Source organism: Neodiprion virginianus, chromosome 5 (assembly GCF_021901495.1).
Source record: "Neodiprion virginianus isolate iyNeoVirg1 chromosome 5, iyNeoVirg1.1, whole genome shotgun sequence".
Classification (NCBI taxonomy): Eukaryota; Metazoa; Arthropoda; class Insecta; order Hymenoptera; family Diprionidae; genus Neodiprion; species Neodiprion virginianus.
In genome coordinates this window covers 3,142,476-3,162,141 of record NC_060881.1, presented here as the reverse complement: position 1 = coordinate 3,162,141, position 19,666 = coordinate 3,142,476, and the positions used below count along the sequence as shown (strand labels likewise).

Genomic DNA, 19,666 nt, shown 5'->3' with positions numbered 1-19,666 from the left:
AGGTGATTGAATCGGCCAATCAGGGCAGAGGGTATCGCCGAGCGAGGCAAGAGCCAAAGACAGTGGAGAGTCGAACTTGGTGGCTGTGACTGGCCGCTGACTGTCAGCGAAGAGAGGAAAATCGCGAAGTTTGGGAGACGGAGACACGGTAAATCAGTGCTGAGTGAGTTTTACCGTGCAAGATTGGTGCGTGGGACCGCGTAGACGTCAGTTTCGCAATGATAACGTCGCCTTAGCCAGGGATAACCCCGATTCCCCGGTACCCTCGTGTGTAAAATGATATACGTAGCGAAGAAGACGCGAGTGAGCCTCGTAGCCGCGTAGCCCTGAGTTCGGTACTGCCCGGGTAAATAAACCCGAAGGGGATTGAGTGAGCTGAAGTTTGGCGGTCCTTTCCATCGAAATCGTCTCGGCTCCCGGGCGGGACGGACAAATCACACCAAGCCGAATGAACGAACGTTTCGAAGACTAGGTGCCTGCATAGATCGGGGATCGAAGAAAGTGATACGGGTGTGAGTGTGTCGAATAGAACTATTTTCAGGGACCCGTACGTACATACGTGTACGGTACGTACGGAGTGTGTGATACGTGCGTTGCTGCGATGCCTGTGTCGTCGGGGCGATAGATGTGGTGTGAGGAGGTGACGAGAGTAGATATTATGTTGTAGGATAAAGAGAGCCAGTGACTCGGATCGTGGGAGGTGCAGCAGCTCCGGATATTCGAGGACGGCGTGCAGCGTAAGAAACCCAAGTAAAAGTGTGTTGTGTGCATTCGTCTTCGTCGACGTCGCCCTGCTTGCCGTCTCCGTTCCGTCGCTGCAACAGCAGCGTTCGTCCGTCCGTCCGTGGCAGGTTCAGGTTGACTCGACTGGTAGCTCGAGCTCTGAGACACTAGCATCCGAACAAACGACGGAAAAAAGGGGGGGGGAGAAACAAAAGAAAAACGAAAAATAAAAAACAAAACAACACCCGAATCAATCAAAATGGCGGACCTCGAGGCGGTTCTCGCCGATGTTAGCTACCTGATGGCGATGGAGAAGAGCAAATGCACCCCCGCAGCGAGGGCGAGCAAGAAAATCGTCCTGCCGGACCCTAGGTACATACTCCCGAATTTACAGATCCCCTTCAACCTTCTTTTGTTTTCATTTAGTATTATTTTTCACCAGGTTATGTGCGTATATCGACTTTCTTGTCCGCGGGACGTTCCCGTTTCCGCTTCCTGCCTCCTCTCCTCCCCTCGTCGCCACCTCCTACTCTTTCACCCGAAAGATTTCGGAGATCGCCCACTTTTCGACAGAGGAGCCGGACGCGACTGGCTTTGGTGAAAGTGACGATGAATAAAATGATTTATCATAAGAGATGCAAAAGCGCACAATGGTATTGTTTACAAACAAATAACGCCGTGTCGTTGCAGATGGCGGCGAAAGAAACGCTCTCGCGTGAATGAATTGCATGCACGCATTAAGGCCTTCCACTCACTTGTATTTACGACGCGCTCGCTATTCAAACCTACGGCTTTGATCTGCCTCGACGATACACGCAACACGATTAACAGGTGATGAAGGTCGGGGCGAGTGTATCGTCGTATCACCCTTGCCTCAGATTGTTCCCCCCCCACTTCTTTTTAATTAATCGACGTATTACGTGACGCGGATGGAATATCAATGACGATATGTACGATTGAAGGATGAGATGTGAGAGAAAAAGCGACGGGGAATAATAATCGTTAGACAATTTCACGTTTTTCATTCTACCGTGCGTAAAATATTTAGACAAAATATAGGTAAAATATACCTACAATTTGTATTCGTTTATCGTTTTCGTTAAAATTAAATCATTTGTCTTCTCTCTTTGTCTTTCCTTATAATGCAAAGCTATTATTATTGTACAATGTTTTTCCCCTATCCGGTTTAGGCAAATGCGTCATTACCAATGTACGTAAACGTGGTTTTTGTTTTACGGTCGTAGTGTGCGTATCTCGACTTGACCACATCGCATTCGTGATAATATGTTCACGTATCCTGCTGAGATTAGAAATCGCACGAAATACAACAGGAGACTTAAGAGCATGTAACAGCCCCACCTTTGCTGACCGAGCAAACTCACCCTTTTTCTTCACGTATTAAATAAATACTGCACCACGCTAACCAAGGAACGCTAGGCCGTGCGCCCAGCTGATCGTGAGAGCATCATTTATTTACGAAATTATTGTAATTCCTAATTCTCGTCTAACGGTTCATTTTACTCCTCATTCTTTTCGAAATGGTAGAAAGTATTTCAGCTGTACACTTTTTGGCCTTTGAAATGCGCGAAGCGTGGGAATAATGACAGGTCTCAAAAAGCCACAAATTTTTGTAACGATTTTCGGATTATGAGTAATTTTCCTATAATTTGCCACGTAAGTGCGATCCACAGTCGAAATTTGAACCCCCACCGTCCATTTGTTTATTTAATATACGAAGAAAAAGAGTGAGTTTGCTCGGTCGGTAAAGGTAGGACTGCTACATGCTCTTAAAGCTATAAGCAGCTATAAGCTGGCTGGTTGCGGGCAACACCAGCAAGTTCAACGAAAACATAGCTATAAAAAAAGTCGCGAGCGATCGCGTATCAGGCAACTTCGGTATAAGACGCGTTGCATGTCCTCATTTCTTTTTTCTTCTTCTTCCATATAATATTATGTGAAATTATTGAAGGAAAATATGTAGTTTTACTTGGTGAATTATAAAACTATACAAAGAAAAAGAAAACTTTACTAACAATCAAATGGCAAGATGATGAGACGCTATTATTTTTCGTTGAAAAAATCATCCACAAACTTGATTTTCATCGTTTACGCTTCACTTACGCACATTGTGCACGTGACTTAATGAAAATTTGGCAAAAATTCAAGGACAGACCAACAACCGAACGAACGAGCATGTTTTCAAACTAAAGCTATAAGGAATCTGTGAATCGTCGGCGCGACTAAAAGGTATAACGAATTGCGCCGCTTTACGGTTAAACAGATTTACAGAAAAATCACACCGTGTTTCACAATACGATGATGTAGAAAATAGTGCCGAGTTATAAATACATTTGCATATATTTACAATGTAACACGTTCATCGTACGTACGCGTCTCTAGGTGTATAGATGTACATGATGCATCAACACGCACGCTTAGCTGGCGGTTCGTTTTCAATCCCTAATTTTACTACCATGGTAATTGCCATTTAAACGACGACAATGCAGGTAATAATAATGCCAGCGTGGTGTCTGATGTCGTAATTATTTAAACTCGGTAGTTTAGTTTATTTTTCAACATTTCTACTCGTTTTGTGTTTCGCACATGGTTAAATGAAGCGATTATACCTTTTTTCTACAATTCGATTCGCAACGTGACGAATTGGGGTAAAATAAGGGAAGAAAATCACTACACCGAGTATAGTCTGGTAGAAGAAGGACTTGATCAACTCAAAGTCACATCCAAAGTATAAATATTATATATCTATCTTTGAAATATAATATTATTACACAGATCCGGTTTCACTGGCACTGACGAGGAGAAAGAGCGAGACAGTGGTTTAGGAATCCTTAAAAACTTGTCCGCTCCCCTCGTTACCCGAAACGTTGCCTGCCTCGTCGGGGTTGTTAGGAAAATTCTCTTCTCCGTGTAGTCAGAATCTAATTAGGACGTTGGCTAGTACAGTTGTTCTTTTTTCTTCCTCTCGTTAATTAGTTGAATGCCATTAACTCCGCCGTTTCGTGCTGCTCTGCTAGATAGTAATGCTATACACATAAACCCATGCTGGACGTGAACTAGTCCGATATAATTTGGCTGTTGGTTTTTCTCGTTTTTCCTTTTTTTTTTATACAGTATGCGTATATGTTTTTGTATACATACTTACCCCCCGTGTAAGCTCTTATTCAAATTTTTACTCTGATATGCAACGTGTTTTTCTTTCTTTTTTTTTTTTTCATACACAGGATTTCAAAACAAAAATTTTTCAAAACGCTCAGGCGGCGATGTAGAATACTCGAAATCTGCAGAAATGGCAGAAGGGTAGTGAACGCGAAACGGCCGGCTCTTACGGTAAACGATGACGCTAATTGGTAGTAATTTACTCAATGTCCAGAGATCGGGTACTGAAATAGAATTTCGGTCGTCTCTGTACCGCGATACACGTCCGACGGTTTATTCGTTTACGATTCACCGTATCGTACGCACGTTATTATGCATACAACACCTATAACGATATGAAAATAAAAGAGTTTTGGGAATCAAAATTATTACAAAGTCAATTGACGCGACGATTTTGCTCGCATACAGACGTTGAGCATTCAAATTATGAAAACCTTCTCGATTCGAATTTATTTCCTCCCATGTATCCTGTGACATGTGGCTTCCGACTACCACGGGGAAGAATGAAAATAAGGAGAATAGGGGGGGGGGGGGAATATAATAAGAATTAATGAGAGAATAACACGCTGTGACGACTCGTATTGCAGTACGAATCATGTAGTGTATACACGAACGAGTAACAGTACACGATTTTATACAATTCCTCCATTATGGTATACCTGTAACAATAACAACTGCGTTGGATAACGTTCGAATGATACTTTCGTTGTATTTTTGTTTCCAACGGAGCGAAAGAAAAATCGATTCGACTTTATAACAAATATACTGTGTTATTATAGTTCGAAAGAAATTATGGTAACAATACAAGTATGACGATAATAATAGTAGTAAATATTACAGGAAGTTTTATTTTTTATTATTTATATGCGAAAATCAAACAAGACCAGTAATAAAGCTCCACCTAGATGCAGCCTGCGAGAAAAGTGAGCGAGTCGATAAAACGTGACGGAACGAGAGGAAGAGACTAAGAATCAAAAATAAAAATAAGGTTATAAAGCTAAAGAAGATTTAAAAAAATAAAAAGAAAAAAGACAACTGACAAATAGAATACTCTGCAGCTTTTACGTCGAACCTTGTCTTGCCGATGGTGGTGCTGATGCTGATGCTGATGCGAGAGACTAAGAATAAAAGCTTATGTTTGCGTAGTAAAGTAAGCATCGTGAAGTTTTAAGGTGTAGAAGAGAAGAGAAGGGAAGAGGAGTGGAGATGATACTAGGGAAAGAAGGGAGGGATCTTTGTGCAAGGGAACCGCGACCGCGTTGATTCGTTTCAGTGGTTCTCTACTCTTTATACACCTTCCTTGGTCAGGTTCAGTATAATACCTGTGTTATGTACACACCTTTTATACGAACGTCCAGTCCAACACATGCACTGATGTACGTGTACAGACGGATGGATGCAGAGACAGGTGTAGGTGTAAGTGTAACGTGACGTGGCCGCGACATTTCCTCTCCCTCTACCCTTAGCGCCATGTTTATCATGTATGAACCGTCCACAGGACCACCGCCGTTGTAAGAAGACCGAGTAATGATCACGTTGCAGCGTTGCTCTCTTTCTCTCTCCTCGCCTCACCTCGTCGTCGAAAGTTTCCTGCGAAAACCTCGTGGCTCCAGACACTACGAGGACGAGTTTCCTCCTTATAGGAGTACATGCATATACAATATGTATATATACACACATACATAGATACATAGATATAACGCTGCAGGGTTTTCTTTCCGAGTACTGAAAATCGATCTTCTGGGGTACGGGACGTAGATGTGTGCATACGCGTATATATGCTCGTGTTGGGAGTTGAAAGAAACTAGGCGGGGGAGACGAAGTTTTAAAAAATGAAGAGGGAAAAAGAAATTGAAAGAAGGAAGGCTGAACCGCCGCCGCCGCCGCCAGGTGCATCTCTCAAATGTTGCAAGTTTCGCATCGTTCTACTCCCACTGAAACGGCAAAGGGAAACGATATTTCGTATCCCGCCTGTATTATAGGTATAACTATATGTATGGATGTGCTTTCTTTCCCTTCTTCTCTCGTTGTCACTTAAGTTTTTAACTTAGGGGCCATACTTAAATTACGTAACAAACGTAAGGGAGGGGGGGGGTCAGACTCGATTGTTACACTTTGTTACGATACGGGGGAGGGGGTCTTTTGATGCTTGTACGTAATTTTTTGAATTGAATGTAAAATTTTTTGATAATTAATAAAAAAATTCAAACTGAATTCCCGCGCCAGATTCTGTTATAGCCAAACCTTTAACATTTTGAAACTAGCGCGCTGCGGTAGCTCTTGGCATTAGATCACTCAACTTACAGTAATTAAAACACTTAATAATTAATTAATAATTAATAAATAAAAGAATAATGAAAAATACAAATGATTTTAATAAAATTTTATGCTATTTCGTTATTTGATTCCGAAAAATTACGTACAATTTGGGGCGGGGGGGGGGGGGGGGGGGTTGACATTTTGTTATGATCTGATACACAGGGGGGGTAGGGGTTGAAAAGTTCTTCAAATTCCGTTACGTAATTTAAGTACAGCCCCTTACGACGAGAAATTTCATTTGACGGACGGATTGGTTTTCTTGTTCATCTTCTTCTTCTTCTTCTTCTGGTGTTCGCGTCCAAACTTTCAAAAGAATTCGGAAACTGGATAACATCTGCAGTATATCCTTAGAAAAAGACGAATAAGCTAAATATTTTTTATACGATGCAGTACAAGTATGTTATACAAGACCCTAAATTCCCGATGTTACGTTATTACATTACTAAAAACCACAAAATCAGCGCAGTCGGTGGCTTGAGGACTTTCCAATCGTCACTACACGCGTCTATATATACGGCTGTGATGTTGTTATACGTGTCAAAAAATTAAACGCGATGATATGTTTGATTATTCGCTGACTTTAACTTCGATAGGTTTTTTTTCCTCCTCATTTGAAACTAGCTAACTTGATGCCAAGTCTCGTTATAAAAATTTATACTCTCTTGAAAAGATACCTGTAACTATATAATACATGTATATCTATACAGTACCATGTAAGTGTATAAGTATACGTTACAATAATATAAGTGTGCCCCATTGTATGAATGCAGTGCGGCATGCATGTGTATTATAAAGACAAGTTCATCTTACGAAACTCTATACGTAATGATCGTATAATTTTACATATTTTTAAGATGGTCAATTTGTGTCACGCTCAAGGCTCACGTGAAAATCATTGCGATTAGTCTCGCGCGCTTTTTTGTAACTATAAAAGCGAGGAGGCTGTTGTTCTATACGATCTAGCTAGTTTACGCCTTTCTGAGGTATCTGGAAATCGTGCCTAATACCTATGTGTACAAAGTATTATATATCAATGATTTTATTCGATGCATAAGATTTATTTGAATTTGAAAAGGCAACTTGGAAGTATACGAAATGTCATTTATTTATACCAGATACGTTGCATACGTTTACCTGATATATTTTCCGCAGGGTTGTTACGCTATTATATCGGTATAGAAACTTCTCATTGATGTAGACACCCAGGGTGCAGCAGCTGCGGCAAGAGGAGGGTTTAATACGATACCGTATATAACATATAACTGCAGTTGCTTGTAAAATGGCCAATTGAGTTTACGATTCTACCCAACGACATACTCCATACATGTACGTGTATAACATACTTGCAGAACAGTATAATTGCCGGTAGTAGAAGCCCGCCGCGCCGCGAGGTAGAGGAGGAAGCGAGCGAGGTTGCGAGGTTGCGAGGTTGCGGTATTGCGGCGGGCAGCCAGCAAGTCAATCAGATAAAACGCTATCTGGAACTTCTCCCGACTTGCGTCACTCGAGCTGCGGGGAACGAAGGGAAAAAGGGACGAAGTGAAGAGGGGTGATAAAGCGAAGACGACCATAACCGGGCCCCCTCTCTCTCTTCGTATTACACCTCTACCAATGTATGTGTACATACATACATGTCCAGATAGACGAATCGTATATGATACGTTGCGCACCTCCTGTCATCCTGTAATATCCTACTACAACACCGCTATACCTGTGTTAGTAGGATAGACGAGAACCGTTTGACACGCACGATGTACAAACAATAGGTTATTGGTATATTAATGCATGGGTATGGATACCTATAATAGGTATATATAACGCCGTCGCGTTAGCTGATTGTCAGACACAATGATCGAGGAGGGATATGATGCCGTCGCTTGGCGGCCACGTGCCACTCGAATTCTGCCCCCTACCTATAACGATATACGATTTATGTATACACTTGACCGCAGTGATTCTGAGGTGGCTAATTTTTTTTAGTAGAAACGTTGATGTTAATAAATAAACGTATTACAAGCTAATATTGTAATATGTCCATCATATAACATCAATGTTTCTACCTACTTAAATGTGTTTAAAACTTCCCACAATTTCGGTTCATCAGAAAATGGCGGCCAAGGTGGAAGGCATTAACCAGACTCTGTCTTGTGAGGATTCTAGGCCGTCTGCAATATAGGCTCGATCACGGAGGACGAGGCAAGGAGACGAAAGTCCGTAAAACCAAATTGGGCCAGATATTGGCATAGAGTTATTTAATACAAGACACCACCGCACTGATCGCACTTGATATTCGGTCCTTTCTGAAAACACAAAATAGCGTTGTAAAAATGTAAATACACCAACCTGGACGTGCCGGCATCTCTATCGGTTGATCTCCAGATTTTTCTGGCACTGCCACAGGGTTGACGGATGATTGAAATCTAGAAGGCGTTAAATTTTTTGTCCCGTTTAATAGTTCATTGTGTTCAAAATTCTCAATTAGAATGTCTTGTTTTATACCGGGTAGGTATACATTAGGTACGTGGCTGAAAAATAGAGTACAGATAGAAAGAGGTGTTTAATACTGATCAGGGAGAAATAATACTGATAATAACAACAACTCAGGTTAGTCATTTTACCAGCGGTCTGATTCAGGGTTGCCAACGTATCAAAAATCAGAATTACTGCGGCCAGGCGTACGTTGCGACTAATTGTAAGCCTATGCGGTGTAAGGTGTGCACGCTGTATTTTATTAACGGAACAAACTATAAAACGGCGAGAAGAATCCCCTAAAGATCAATTTTATGTCTTTACTGTACAATTATTGGCGTTTACGGTGCTCGTTATGTAAGATATGTTGTCTAGAACTGCCTTCATTTCTACACCGATGTTGCACCGACAAATAGATGCTGAATAATATTTGTTCGTATGTCGAATTTGAAACTGTAGGTGATATATATAGGCAGAAAATGTATTCAGGCAGCGCTGACTCGATTGACAAGGATAATAAAATTCATGGCAAGTGCAGCATTATACGGTTTAGTGGCAGTTATAATCAGCAAAACCGCGATCGTTGATAATTGATATGATAGCAGTTGCTGATTAATATACTTTCTTTTAAAAATAAGAGTTATACCGATTCTATGCGGAATCTGAATCGTCCGTATCTTTCTTCGCCGCGCCGTTGTGACGTCTACAATATTCTTGGAATTCCCTTTACGTCATATACGTATATACATATAATGATGCACGGTCTTTTTTTTTACCTAATACACTGCGCCAAACCGGATTCGGAAGAAGTTTAATTGTACGAAACAATCAGGCGCGGCTAGTAGGTACAAGTAAAAGTCATCGTCCTTGCGGATTTTACGTAGATCATATACGACGAAATTAAAAAATTCTGCGGTATATGTAATCGCATGATTGCATGTAATGAAGTGATTTTTAGAAGTGTATGACTGTAACAATAATATGTATATGTATTATACACTAAATCTGAAGATTGTAACAATTCTCTCATCTGGTCGTACCATACACGTGTTATAATGCATTAATTTTTACTTTATATTTATTTTCGTGTACATAATACGATGAATGAAGCAACGTAAGGAGGGAAAGAGAAGAACAAAATAAAGTGCACGATGAAGACAAACGCAATTATTCAGCTGTGAGGCAGGAAGAACTTATTTTTCTCTTTTGAATATTGTCGTCTTTCATTCAAACTCCGAACGTTAGGTATAAGTAGATACATATGTATATATAACTGCTTTGTATGACATGGATTATACGTACGTATATATGTGTCAGTTTTCGCCCGATCCTCCATGTTACATGCTTCTTTCGTTGGTTCGTTCTGGTCGGTTCTTCATGCGTTCCGTATAAGCGTTCCGACCTCACGGTGAATGGTTATAACATGTTTGTTGAAAGTAAAAAGAATTCATTGATGCGAGGGGGGCTACGGAAATAGATGAGAGAAACACGTGCCTCATTGTCGGTGGTTCTCAACCTGTTTATATTGAATCATAGGAGAAACATTTCGGAGAAATATGCAAGAGCTGACCGAATAAGCTTCTGAAGAATTGAAGCTCTAAGAAAGAAGAAGAGAAATGTTAGAATTAATCGTATAACAATGTTTTACGTATTACTTATTATGAAATAAGAGCCTCGGGAATACGAATCTTTGCAGTAATTGTACAATTTGGCCATGTTGTATTATTGAATGTGATTCGTTGTTATACTTATCTCGTTATTGCCACATCTGTTTCTTCTCAATTGCTCTTATATCGTTGGTTGCTGGCGGCTGCTTCTACTGCTGCTATTGGGCCACGTCCGGCTCTCGATTCTTCGCTACTCCAAAATTTTCTACAGCTAAATCGCACAGAAGTAAAAAAGAAAGATACCAGAGGAGAATATATATGCTGCTCTGAGACTCAGATTACACAAGAGGATATGAGAATTGAATATACGTCACGTAATTTAGAAGTCGAAAACGGATGGTGGAAATGCACTCTCGAATGTATAATGTATTACAATAATAGCGAATACTAATCGATCCGCTAACAAAACACAGGCACGTACATACGTACATACATACATACGTACATATACCTGTAATAAAGCCGGAACGTATCGGTTTTACTAACGATAAATAAATTATTCCATCGGTCCGTAGCTATTGAGAATCGGGTATAATAATAATACAGGCAGAGGTTTGCGTTCTATCACTTTACAGTGATAACGAGAATCGTACAATACGCGCTTTGCAGCCTCGTTAATCAATATTAATTACATTGCCAATTTCCAACATGCTCCGTCGCATTTTTATACCACTGACAATATCGGCGGCCTCATGCAATCAGGGACGAGCAGTCGGGCAATGACGCTCTTCTCCTCCCATCTTTATTACTACGTTTATCTTCTTCTTCGTCTCTTCATACACGAAACTTTTCTCCTCTTCCCTTCCCTCTACACCCTCCAGCAGAATAATGGAACAGTCGAAATAGCTAAAATAGATCCGTTATCTTCAACTCTGATACCTATACCCAATACATAAGTAATTGGTCTATCTGAAGGCTTATAAAGAGCCGCCGCGAACTTGCCACTTGACCGAAATGCGTCATAGTCAAGTACCGATTGAAATATACTCGTGTATAACACATATCTATATTTACAACTTACACGCATTTACCTGCCATTGCACTGTAAACTATTTCACACAGTGGCTTACAATTAGATATTTTTCATCGACGTTGAGAAATTTGCAATATATTCGTATTCGCACTCTTTTACAAATAACAAACAATCAACGATGGCGATGCAATTCGGATAATATTTTTCATCTCACGTGCTTAAAAAGTGGGGCATTGCGTAGCGATTCAGTGGGATAAAAGTGAACAATTTCATATCAATGTTGTAAAGATACGTTCGCGTATGCGCAGTCTACAATTACTTCACTTTTGTCCCTTGGGAGATTACTCTCGTCCCTAGGGAGAAGAAATTGACCATTCGCGTTCCGCAAAACTAACACGCAAAGCTCCACCACTTTTCATCAACTTGTTATAAAAACTATCGTGTGTTACTCGGGTCAAAAGTTGGCGGTTGCAACTCGTGTGATTACCGCAAACATCACAATCGCCAATTTTTTTCTCGTCACACAATATGCTATTATACATTATACATACAGTAATGTTCATTAATGCCTTAGGCTTCCGGCTAACTTGTTTTCGACCTGACAATGAAACAAAATGCGAGCTCGGGTTTACACGAATTATGTGACAATGACTAACGGGGTGAGAGATTGGCAATCATTGTAACATAATTCGTATAGAATGAAACTCGCATTTTGTTTCGGATCGAAAACAAGTTAGCTGGAAGCCCAATGTATTAATGAACATTACTGTAAGCCTTACGATTTATTACATAACATTGTCTAAACATTGAGATATTTTTGTTTCTCTTTTCAGTGTCAGAAGCGTCACGCACAAGCATCTTATTAAAAAGAATGAAGTGAACTTCGACAAAATATTCAATCAAATGTTAGGTATGTATTGTTGTGTACGTTGTACATGTGCGCAGTCTGTAAAACAATTTCATTTCAGTTCTCGGATAGTTTTATTCCGCATGCATGACCAAAAGTATGAAATAATTGAATTGATAACCGCAGGGGGTTCTGTTTTGTTTGTGTTTTTGCAGGGTATCTTTTATTCAAAGACTTCTGCGAGACTGTAGCGGAGGAACCAATTCCGCAACTTAGTTTTTACGAAGAGGTGGGTAATACTCACCCTGCTTTTTTGTACGGTTTATCCACATAATTAGTTGAATAAAATAACTGACCTATATGTATCTAGACATACTTTTAAGAGAAACCACATCGTTGTGATGTCTGATTCATTCATTGACATTCAATAATGTCACTATACTGCAGACACGTGTATGTATGAAATTTTTACCGTATTTTCTCAGATCAAAGCGTATGAGAAGTTGGAATGTCCGGAAGAGAGGAGAAGACTTGCTCGGGAAATATACGACAATTTCATAATGAAAGAATTATTAGCTCATGCGCACGTAAGTAGTGTTTCGTTTTCTTTTTCATTCTTCATACTTTTGCTATTGTAATGACAAGAATTAAACAAAATTCATGAAAAGGAAGAATTTGTGAAATTTTCAAGAAACTCTTTGCATTATCATTGTATTGATAATAATTTTCACGAAACAAAAGTTCAAAATTTGTCAACTATTGCCGAGGAAAACGGCGGTTATAACGAGATATCCACCAGATTTATATTCATTTAAAATGTGAACAAGAGTTTTCCGAGGCAATAACGTTCACCAGGATTTAATCTAGAGTTAACACGATAGTGTAAACATGTTTTGATTTATGGTTTATGTTTCAGGAATACTCGAAAGATGCGGTAGCACATGTACAGAAATATCTAATGAAGAACGAGGTTCCAGTTAATTTATTTGAGGTGCTTAAGATATATACATTATAAATATACCTATACGTATTTGTTCAAGGCTGAAAACGTTATTCATATTGTGTGCTCTCGGGTTTAAGTAGAAAAGTCTCTTAAAGTTGGGTCAACATTCGTTCTCTTTTTACGTCTTTGCCTGCAATATCGGCGGAAACAGTTGTACATTCGAAAGATCATTTCCCACTCTGTGTACGTTTACTCTGAGCTTTGCTTGTTGTTTTTAGCAAAGCCTGACCAAAGACTCGATTTTTTTGGACTTAGTTTTATTTGTCACCGACTTTGATTGTACGAATCGCATAAAGTTATTTACAATCTGTGTATATTTCAGCCGTACATTGAGGAAATCTTCAACCACCTGAGGGGAGACCCGTTCAAAAAATTTTTGGAGAGGTAAGCCTGTCAGTAATAGAACCGAGCTTAAATGCTTCAATTGCCATTGCCTCAAACACACACACACACTCTGATTCACTCGAGTTTGGACTAACGTGAAAACTTTCAGTGACAAGTACACACGTTTCTGCCAATGGAAGAATCTCGAGCTGAACATCCAGGTATGAATATAAAACAATTCTATTCTATATTATATAATATATTATATTTTATTATGCTCATTCCTACAACTAAACATTCGTTGTCTTTGGTCTCTTCCCCCCATTTTCCACCAATAATTAACAATTATTCGTATTTATTTTCATGCATATATATGTATATATTTCTTGCCATTCCTATCAGATTTAAGGATGAATTTATTACTCACTTGAAAACCGTGTATTGATTGATGTGTGTAAATTATATTTTTTCTTAAACTGAATAAGATGTAATAGCAAAATAACGCAGCAAGGTATTCGATGCGAAAAGACAGCTACTTGCAAGGTCTGCATATAATAATCTTCCTAAATCATTGGCTTTATCGTCACAAGTAAAAAAATTAAAATCTCTGTGGTAAATGACTGTGCTGGAAAATAGCAGGTAGAAAAAAAGTGTTTTTTTTTTCAACAATTTTATTTACTCACATTTGCCACTTTCCACTGTGATTTTATATTTCTGTCGGTTGTGCGATTAATTATCTCACCCAAAGCCCCGCTTTGTTCCTCACCTGCATGCGGTCACCTTGCATGCGACCCTACATCTAACTCGGATTTTTTACAGCTGACAATGAACGACTTCAGCGTACATCGAATTATCGGGAGGGGGGGATTTGGGGAAGTTTACGGATGCCGAAAGGCGGACACTGGTAAAATGTACGCAATGAAGTGCCTCGATAAAAAGCGTATTAAAATGAAGCAGGGAGAAACATTGGCCCTTAATGAAAGGATAATGCTCTCGCTAGTCAGTACTGGAGTAAGTCTGCAGTATTTTTGAAGTCATTTTTCCATATCTGAATACAGTTATCAAGGGCTTGCCAGCCGATACTGATTCGATATTTTGCTCAGTGACAACTTTAACAACGTGAGAAATTTAATTTGCAGGTCGATTGCCCGTTCATAGTCTGCATGACATACGCCTTTCACACGCCGGACAAATTGTGCTTCATACTGGATTTAATGAATGGTGGCGATCTTCACTATCACCTTAGTCAACATGGTGTTTTCAATGAACCCGAAATGAAATTTTACGCAGCTGAAGTGATCCTTGGTCTGGAACACATGCACCGCAGATACATCGTATATCGAGACCTTAAACCAGCCAATATTCTTCTTGACGAACACGGTCACGTCAGGATATCCGATCTGGGACTCGCCTGTGATTTTTCTAAGAAAAAACCCCACGCCAGTGTGTAAGTTTCAAGTTTTCACGACCCTAACTAGATTTTCTGCAAACGCAAACTTGTCGGAACTCAGTATCCGTGCTTAGCAATGTAGAATTTACCGAAGAATTTTAAATATGTGCACGTTCAGTTACAGAAGAGCGTTTTTTAATTCATATTACCTGTTTCACGTTTCAGCGGCACTCACGGCTACATGGCGCCTGAGGTACTTTCGAAAGCAACCCCGTACGACTCGAGCGCAGATTGGTTTTCCTTCGGTTGTATGTTATACAAACTCCTGAAGGGTCACAGTCCGTTCAGACAGCACAAGACCAAAGACAAACACGAAATCGACCGCATGACACTCACTATGGTTGGTGCAAATAGTGACGTCACGTTACGTGTCCAATTGAAACGTTGAAATTCACTTGGGGATTACCCGAAATTCTTATTTTCAGAATGTCGAACTACCAGAAACTTTTTCGCGGGAGCTGCAGTCGCTTCTAGAAGGTTTGCTGCAAAGGGATATCGACAAGAGGCTCGGGTGCCGAGGCGGTGGGGCAGACGAGCTTAAAGAGCATCCATTTTTTAGTGGAATCGACTGGCAGCAAGTGTATCTTCAAAAGTATACGCCACCTTTGATACCACCGAAAGGGGAAGTTAATGCAGCTGATGCTTTTGATATTGGGTCTTTCGACGAAGAGGATACCAAAGGTATCAAGTTGACAGACGCCGATCAAGATCTTTACAAAAATTTCCCTCTCGTTATATCGGAGAGATGGCAAGCTGAAGTAGCAGAAACTGTCTTCGAAACAATTAACAATGAAGCTGACAAGGTATTCAAATGTTACTTATAAATCAATATTTCAAATTGCCTCTTAAATTTTCATCCAATTACCATTTTAGAGGTGAAGATATCTGCAGCAATGCATAGAAATGCAGATTTTTGATGTACTAATTTAATACGAAATAACATATCACTTTCCCCTACTCCATGTATACCTTTCTCTTTTTACTTTATTTCCTAGGTGGAAAATAAACGTAAAGCAAAACAGAAGCTGAGGTTTGACACCGATGAGAAGGGTTCGTAAGATTTTAATGTGTAATTTTTTTTTAGTTCAATTTTCTTCACCTTCTACAGCCACGCATATCAGTTGATGTATAAATTTCATCATCAAATAATCGAACGATGTGATTTTCAGAGTCGGATTGTATACTACACGGGTATATAAAAAAATTAGGAGGACCCTTTGCGAGCGCGTGGCAGACTCGCTATGCTAAATTATATCCAAACCGATTAGAACTTCATCCAGAATCGACGACTAATAAACCCGAACTTGTCTTCCTGGATCAGGTAATGAAGTTCAATTAAGATTTTTCTTCATTTTACAATAACTAGGCAACCGCTAGATAACTCTATCACTTGATGATGTGTTGAATCCGCCTTTACTTTCACCGATCTTCGCATAGTCAAATGAGTCTGTTTTATCGCGTCAAAGTCAGCAATTAAAACATAAGTTTCTCTATGATTTCAGGTGGAAGAAGTAGCTGCTGACTACCAACACGTTAAAGGAGAACAGTGTATAGTAGTTCGTACTCGAGATGCGAAAATTGTACTCACTAATCCCGTGAGTAAATCTTTGCTTTTCCAAGAGTAATTAGATACGAACACAACAGTAATAATAAATAATAATCATCAATGTGAATTTCATAAATGAGAGAAACACTGTTCAAATTTATAACATGACCTACTTTCAGTTAAGTCAGCATAGAATAGATATCAGGTTAAAGATCGAGAAGAATGAGCTATCAAAATTTTTACTGCTCTTTTTCTACTCGTACAGGATGAAATAGGATTGAAAGAGTGGGCACTGTCACTTCGGTCTGCACACAAATGTTCAATGGAGTTGCTAGGAAACATGGCAAAAAAAGCTGGAAAAATATACGGCACTGAACGTGAGGCGACAATCCAGCAAATGCAGCGTTCTACAAATGGAAACTAGCCCTTGCCGTTGCCGGTAACGTATTGTCATACTTCAGTTCCACTGCTACGCAGCAGCAGCAGTAACAGCACCAGCGACAACAACAACTTTTTTTATACTAATACGAGGTGAAAGAGCTAGAGCGATGCTCACTGGTATCGAGGACAGTGTTAGACGGGATCTGATCCTCTTACCTCAGACTCACTCAATCACTCACATCCCCCCGTCTCCCGCCCTTCGATTCGCCCTTCGTCTCCCAAAATTCCCGAAACTTGTACGGCGTGTAGCGCCGCGCTGTATAGAGACTCTAGCGGATAGCCTCGCACCCACCCCTTGCCCCCTCCCCATCGTCCCGCCTCTCGCCAATCACAAACCCTGATTTAAACTACACGTAGGGTTATCGGTATAGGAATTCGGGCGCGTAGCGTGACGTCGTTATATTTGTACGGTAGCTATAATACTTATGTATGTGGATGGCATTAGCGATTAGCGACTGAGCCATGCACATCACCCTCTATCCCGGGTCCTCTGTCCTGAACCAAGTATCCTCTACCCTCCCCGATCCGATAGTGTATTAATATTACTACGAAACTTGTATTATTGTATTAATTGAACCGAACTGTACTATTCGTTTACTTAATTTATTTACTAATACAAAAAAAAAAAAAAAGGAAAGAAGAAAAGTTTTATATTACCTTAAGATAGCAAACAATCCATTGTCTATTACGTTGTTATTACTATTATTAATATTGTTATTATTATTGTTTTATCCATGGTATTTCCATCAACAGAGAAAGGGAGAGAAGAAAAACCCATAGAAAACTGTACCAATAATAATGATGATATTATTAATGACAATGATGAAAAATGATAAAGTCGTTTGTATATTGGTAGGAAAATTGAATATTATTGTTATTACTGTGTACCGCTTGGGCAGACACGCGCCGTCCGCCTTGGCAATAAAAAAAGATGTGCGATGAACGCAAAGAATTACATGCATCAAATTATTTAATTTGATAAGGAATGAAGAAAAGCACTCTCGAAACACGGGCCCAAAACGTACCTAGTGAATTAGGAATTAGCGAGAAATGTGAAGTAGAAATTAGAAACGCGGTTTACCCTCGACTCGTATACCTCGTAACAATAACGAAATACACATTGAAGGAAATGAATGTCAACAAAAAATTCAGAAAGAATGCGTGGAATAAATGATTACCGATTTGTGTTTGAATGCGTTGTGTTGCACTTCATTTACTTGTAGCCCAAATCTGAGAAATCATTGTGAGTTATGAATTGATAATGTTATCGGGCTTGTATCTTCATTAAATATTATGTTCTAATTATTGATTGATTATCATACTTGGTGTTCGCACACAAACATGTCGGGCCTCAATTCTAACACAGAGAGGTAGTGTATTTTGATGCGTTTGACATTTATTGCCTCAGTTTTTATTATTCAAAGTTAGATTAGATTCTTAAATCCAGTATGAATGAAAAATATGAGTAACAATGCCCTTGCATTTTCAAAACTCTTACAACGTTTAAGCTGTGATTTTCGCTTCTGCAGACAATCACGAATTTCAATTTGTAATCTTTGAGTGATGAAAAAGAAAGAAAAAAAATGGGAAAGGAACTTGGTTCTGATTGATTTTTCTTGGCTTCGGGTCTGCACAGTTTTCATTAATAATTATCAATTTATTATACTGTTACTTATGGAGTAGTATTCCGTTTATAGGTGAAGATAGTTGAAAAAAGAAATCCGAAATTCTGGCAATTGATCGATAATGCAATTCGATTTTTTAATTATATTTATCACCTAATCTAACTCACCGTGAAAAAATATCACCGATCTTTAACTTCTCTAATATGAATGACTGCCCAAAAATTCATAACCTTATCGAAATCAAAACGACTGGATTTCCTTGTTTACTGTCGATTTTCTGATTACTGATTTTGCTACGAGGGAATAAATTAGTTACACTGTTTGTCGCTAGGCGCACGTGGCGTACGGAGGGCCTTCCCAACAACTAACCGTTCTCGGAGTAAACTCGCTCAGTCACCCGCCCGCCTCCGAAGTCGAATCGTAAGTGAGCGTTCCTGCGCCACTCGAACCGCTGATTATCGCGCGTACTCGCCGCCGCGCATGCGCGGCGCTGACGATCGCGTTCGGCCGTACCTTCCGCTGGAAGGTGCTGAAACCACGCGTCCCAGGCAAGCTTATCTCTCGTAGGCTCCTACGGATTCTTGGCCAGCTCGGCGACACCGAGTCGTTTGTTCGTATTACAGAGCTCAAGGGTCACCGAGAGCCTGGCTTAGCACCCCTCCACGCTCTCTCGCCTCCGTGTCCCTCGGGATGACTTATAAACTCGACTTTCATTTCCGTGACGCGACAAAAAAGAGGGTTACACTGAGTTAGAGGTTTAATGCTTAATACAGAATAGGGTGGTAGACGGAGAACAAACAATTTTATTCATTATGCTCGAACGACGGGCTTACGTGAAAACCAAAAACTATATAACGGGGACTCTGTCCCGAGACCTATACTAAGAAATAAAGAAATAAATTAAGAATTATCTGGGAGGTGTTGATTGGGCACAGCGCATTTGTGTAATTTGTATGCGACTAGGCAGGTGCATCATTGAGAAGCGCGTGCGATAGCAGGTACGAAGCAAGTGCTAATCCTATTAGGTGGATTGGCTTAGAGCAGGTGCACTTGTATTTCGAGTGGCTGACTTGACTCAACCTTACAGGCTGTCGCGCATCTA

The 19,666-nt window shown here is 40.0% G+C and overlaps 1 protein-coding gene across 1 annotated transcript; it reads left to right on the top strand.

Annotated features, from left to right (window-relative positions):
* The first annotated feature begins 71 nt into the window (after nucleotides 1-71).
* Nucleotides 72-17,891, top strand: LOC124306342 (G protein-coupled receptor kinase 1). Its single transcript, XM_046766936.1, has 16 exons — nucleotides 72-512; nucleotides 668-1,095; nucleotides 12,162-12,238; nucleotides 12,391-12,464; nucleotides 12,661-12,762; nucleotides 13,092-13,166; nucleotides 13,501-13,562; nucleotides 13,672-13,723; nucleotides 14,322-14,513; nucleotides 14,642-14,949; nucleotides 15,118-15,292; nucleotides 15,378-15,755; nucleotides 15,948-16,002; nucleotides 16,122-16,273; nucleotides 16,455-16,547; nucleotides 16,764-17,891. The coding sequence occupies exons 2-16, from the start codon at nucleotides 983-985 to the stop codon at nucleotides 16,920-16,922; spliced, it is 2,067 nt and encodes a 688-aa protein (XP_046622892.1). The 5' UTR covers nucleotides 72-512; nucleotides 668-982; the 3' UTR covers nucleotides 16,923-17,891.
* Nucleotides 17,892-19,666: the final 1,775 nt, after the last annotated feature.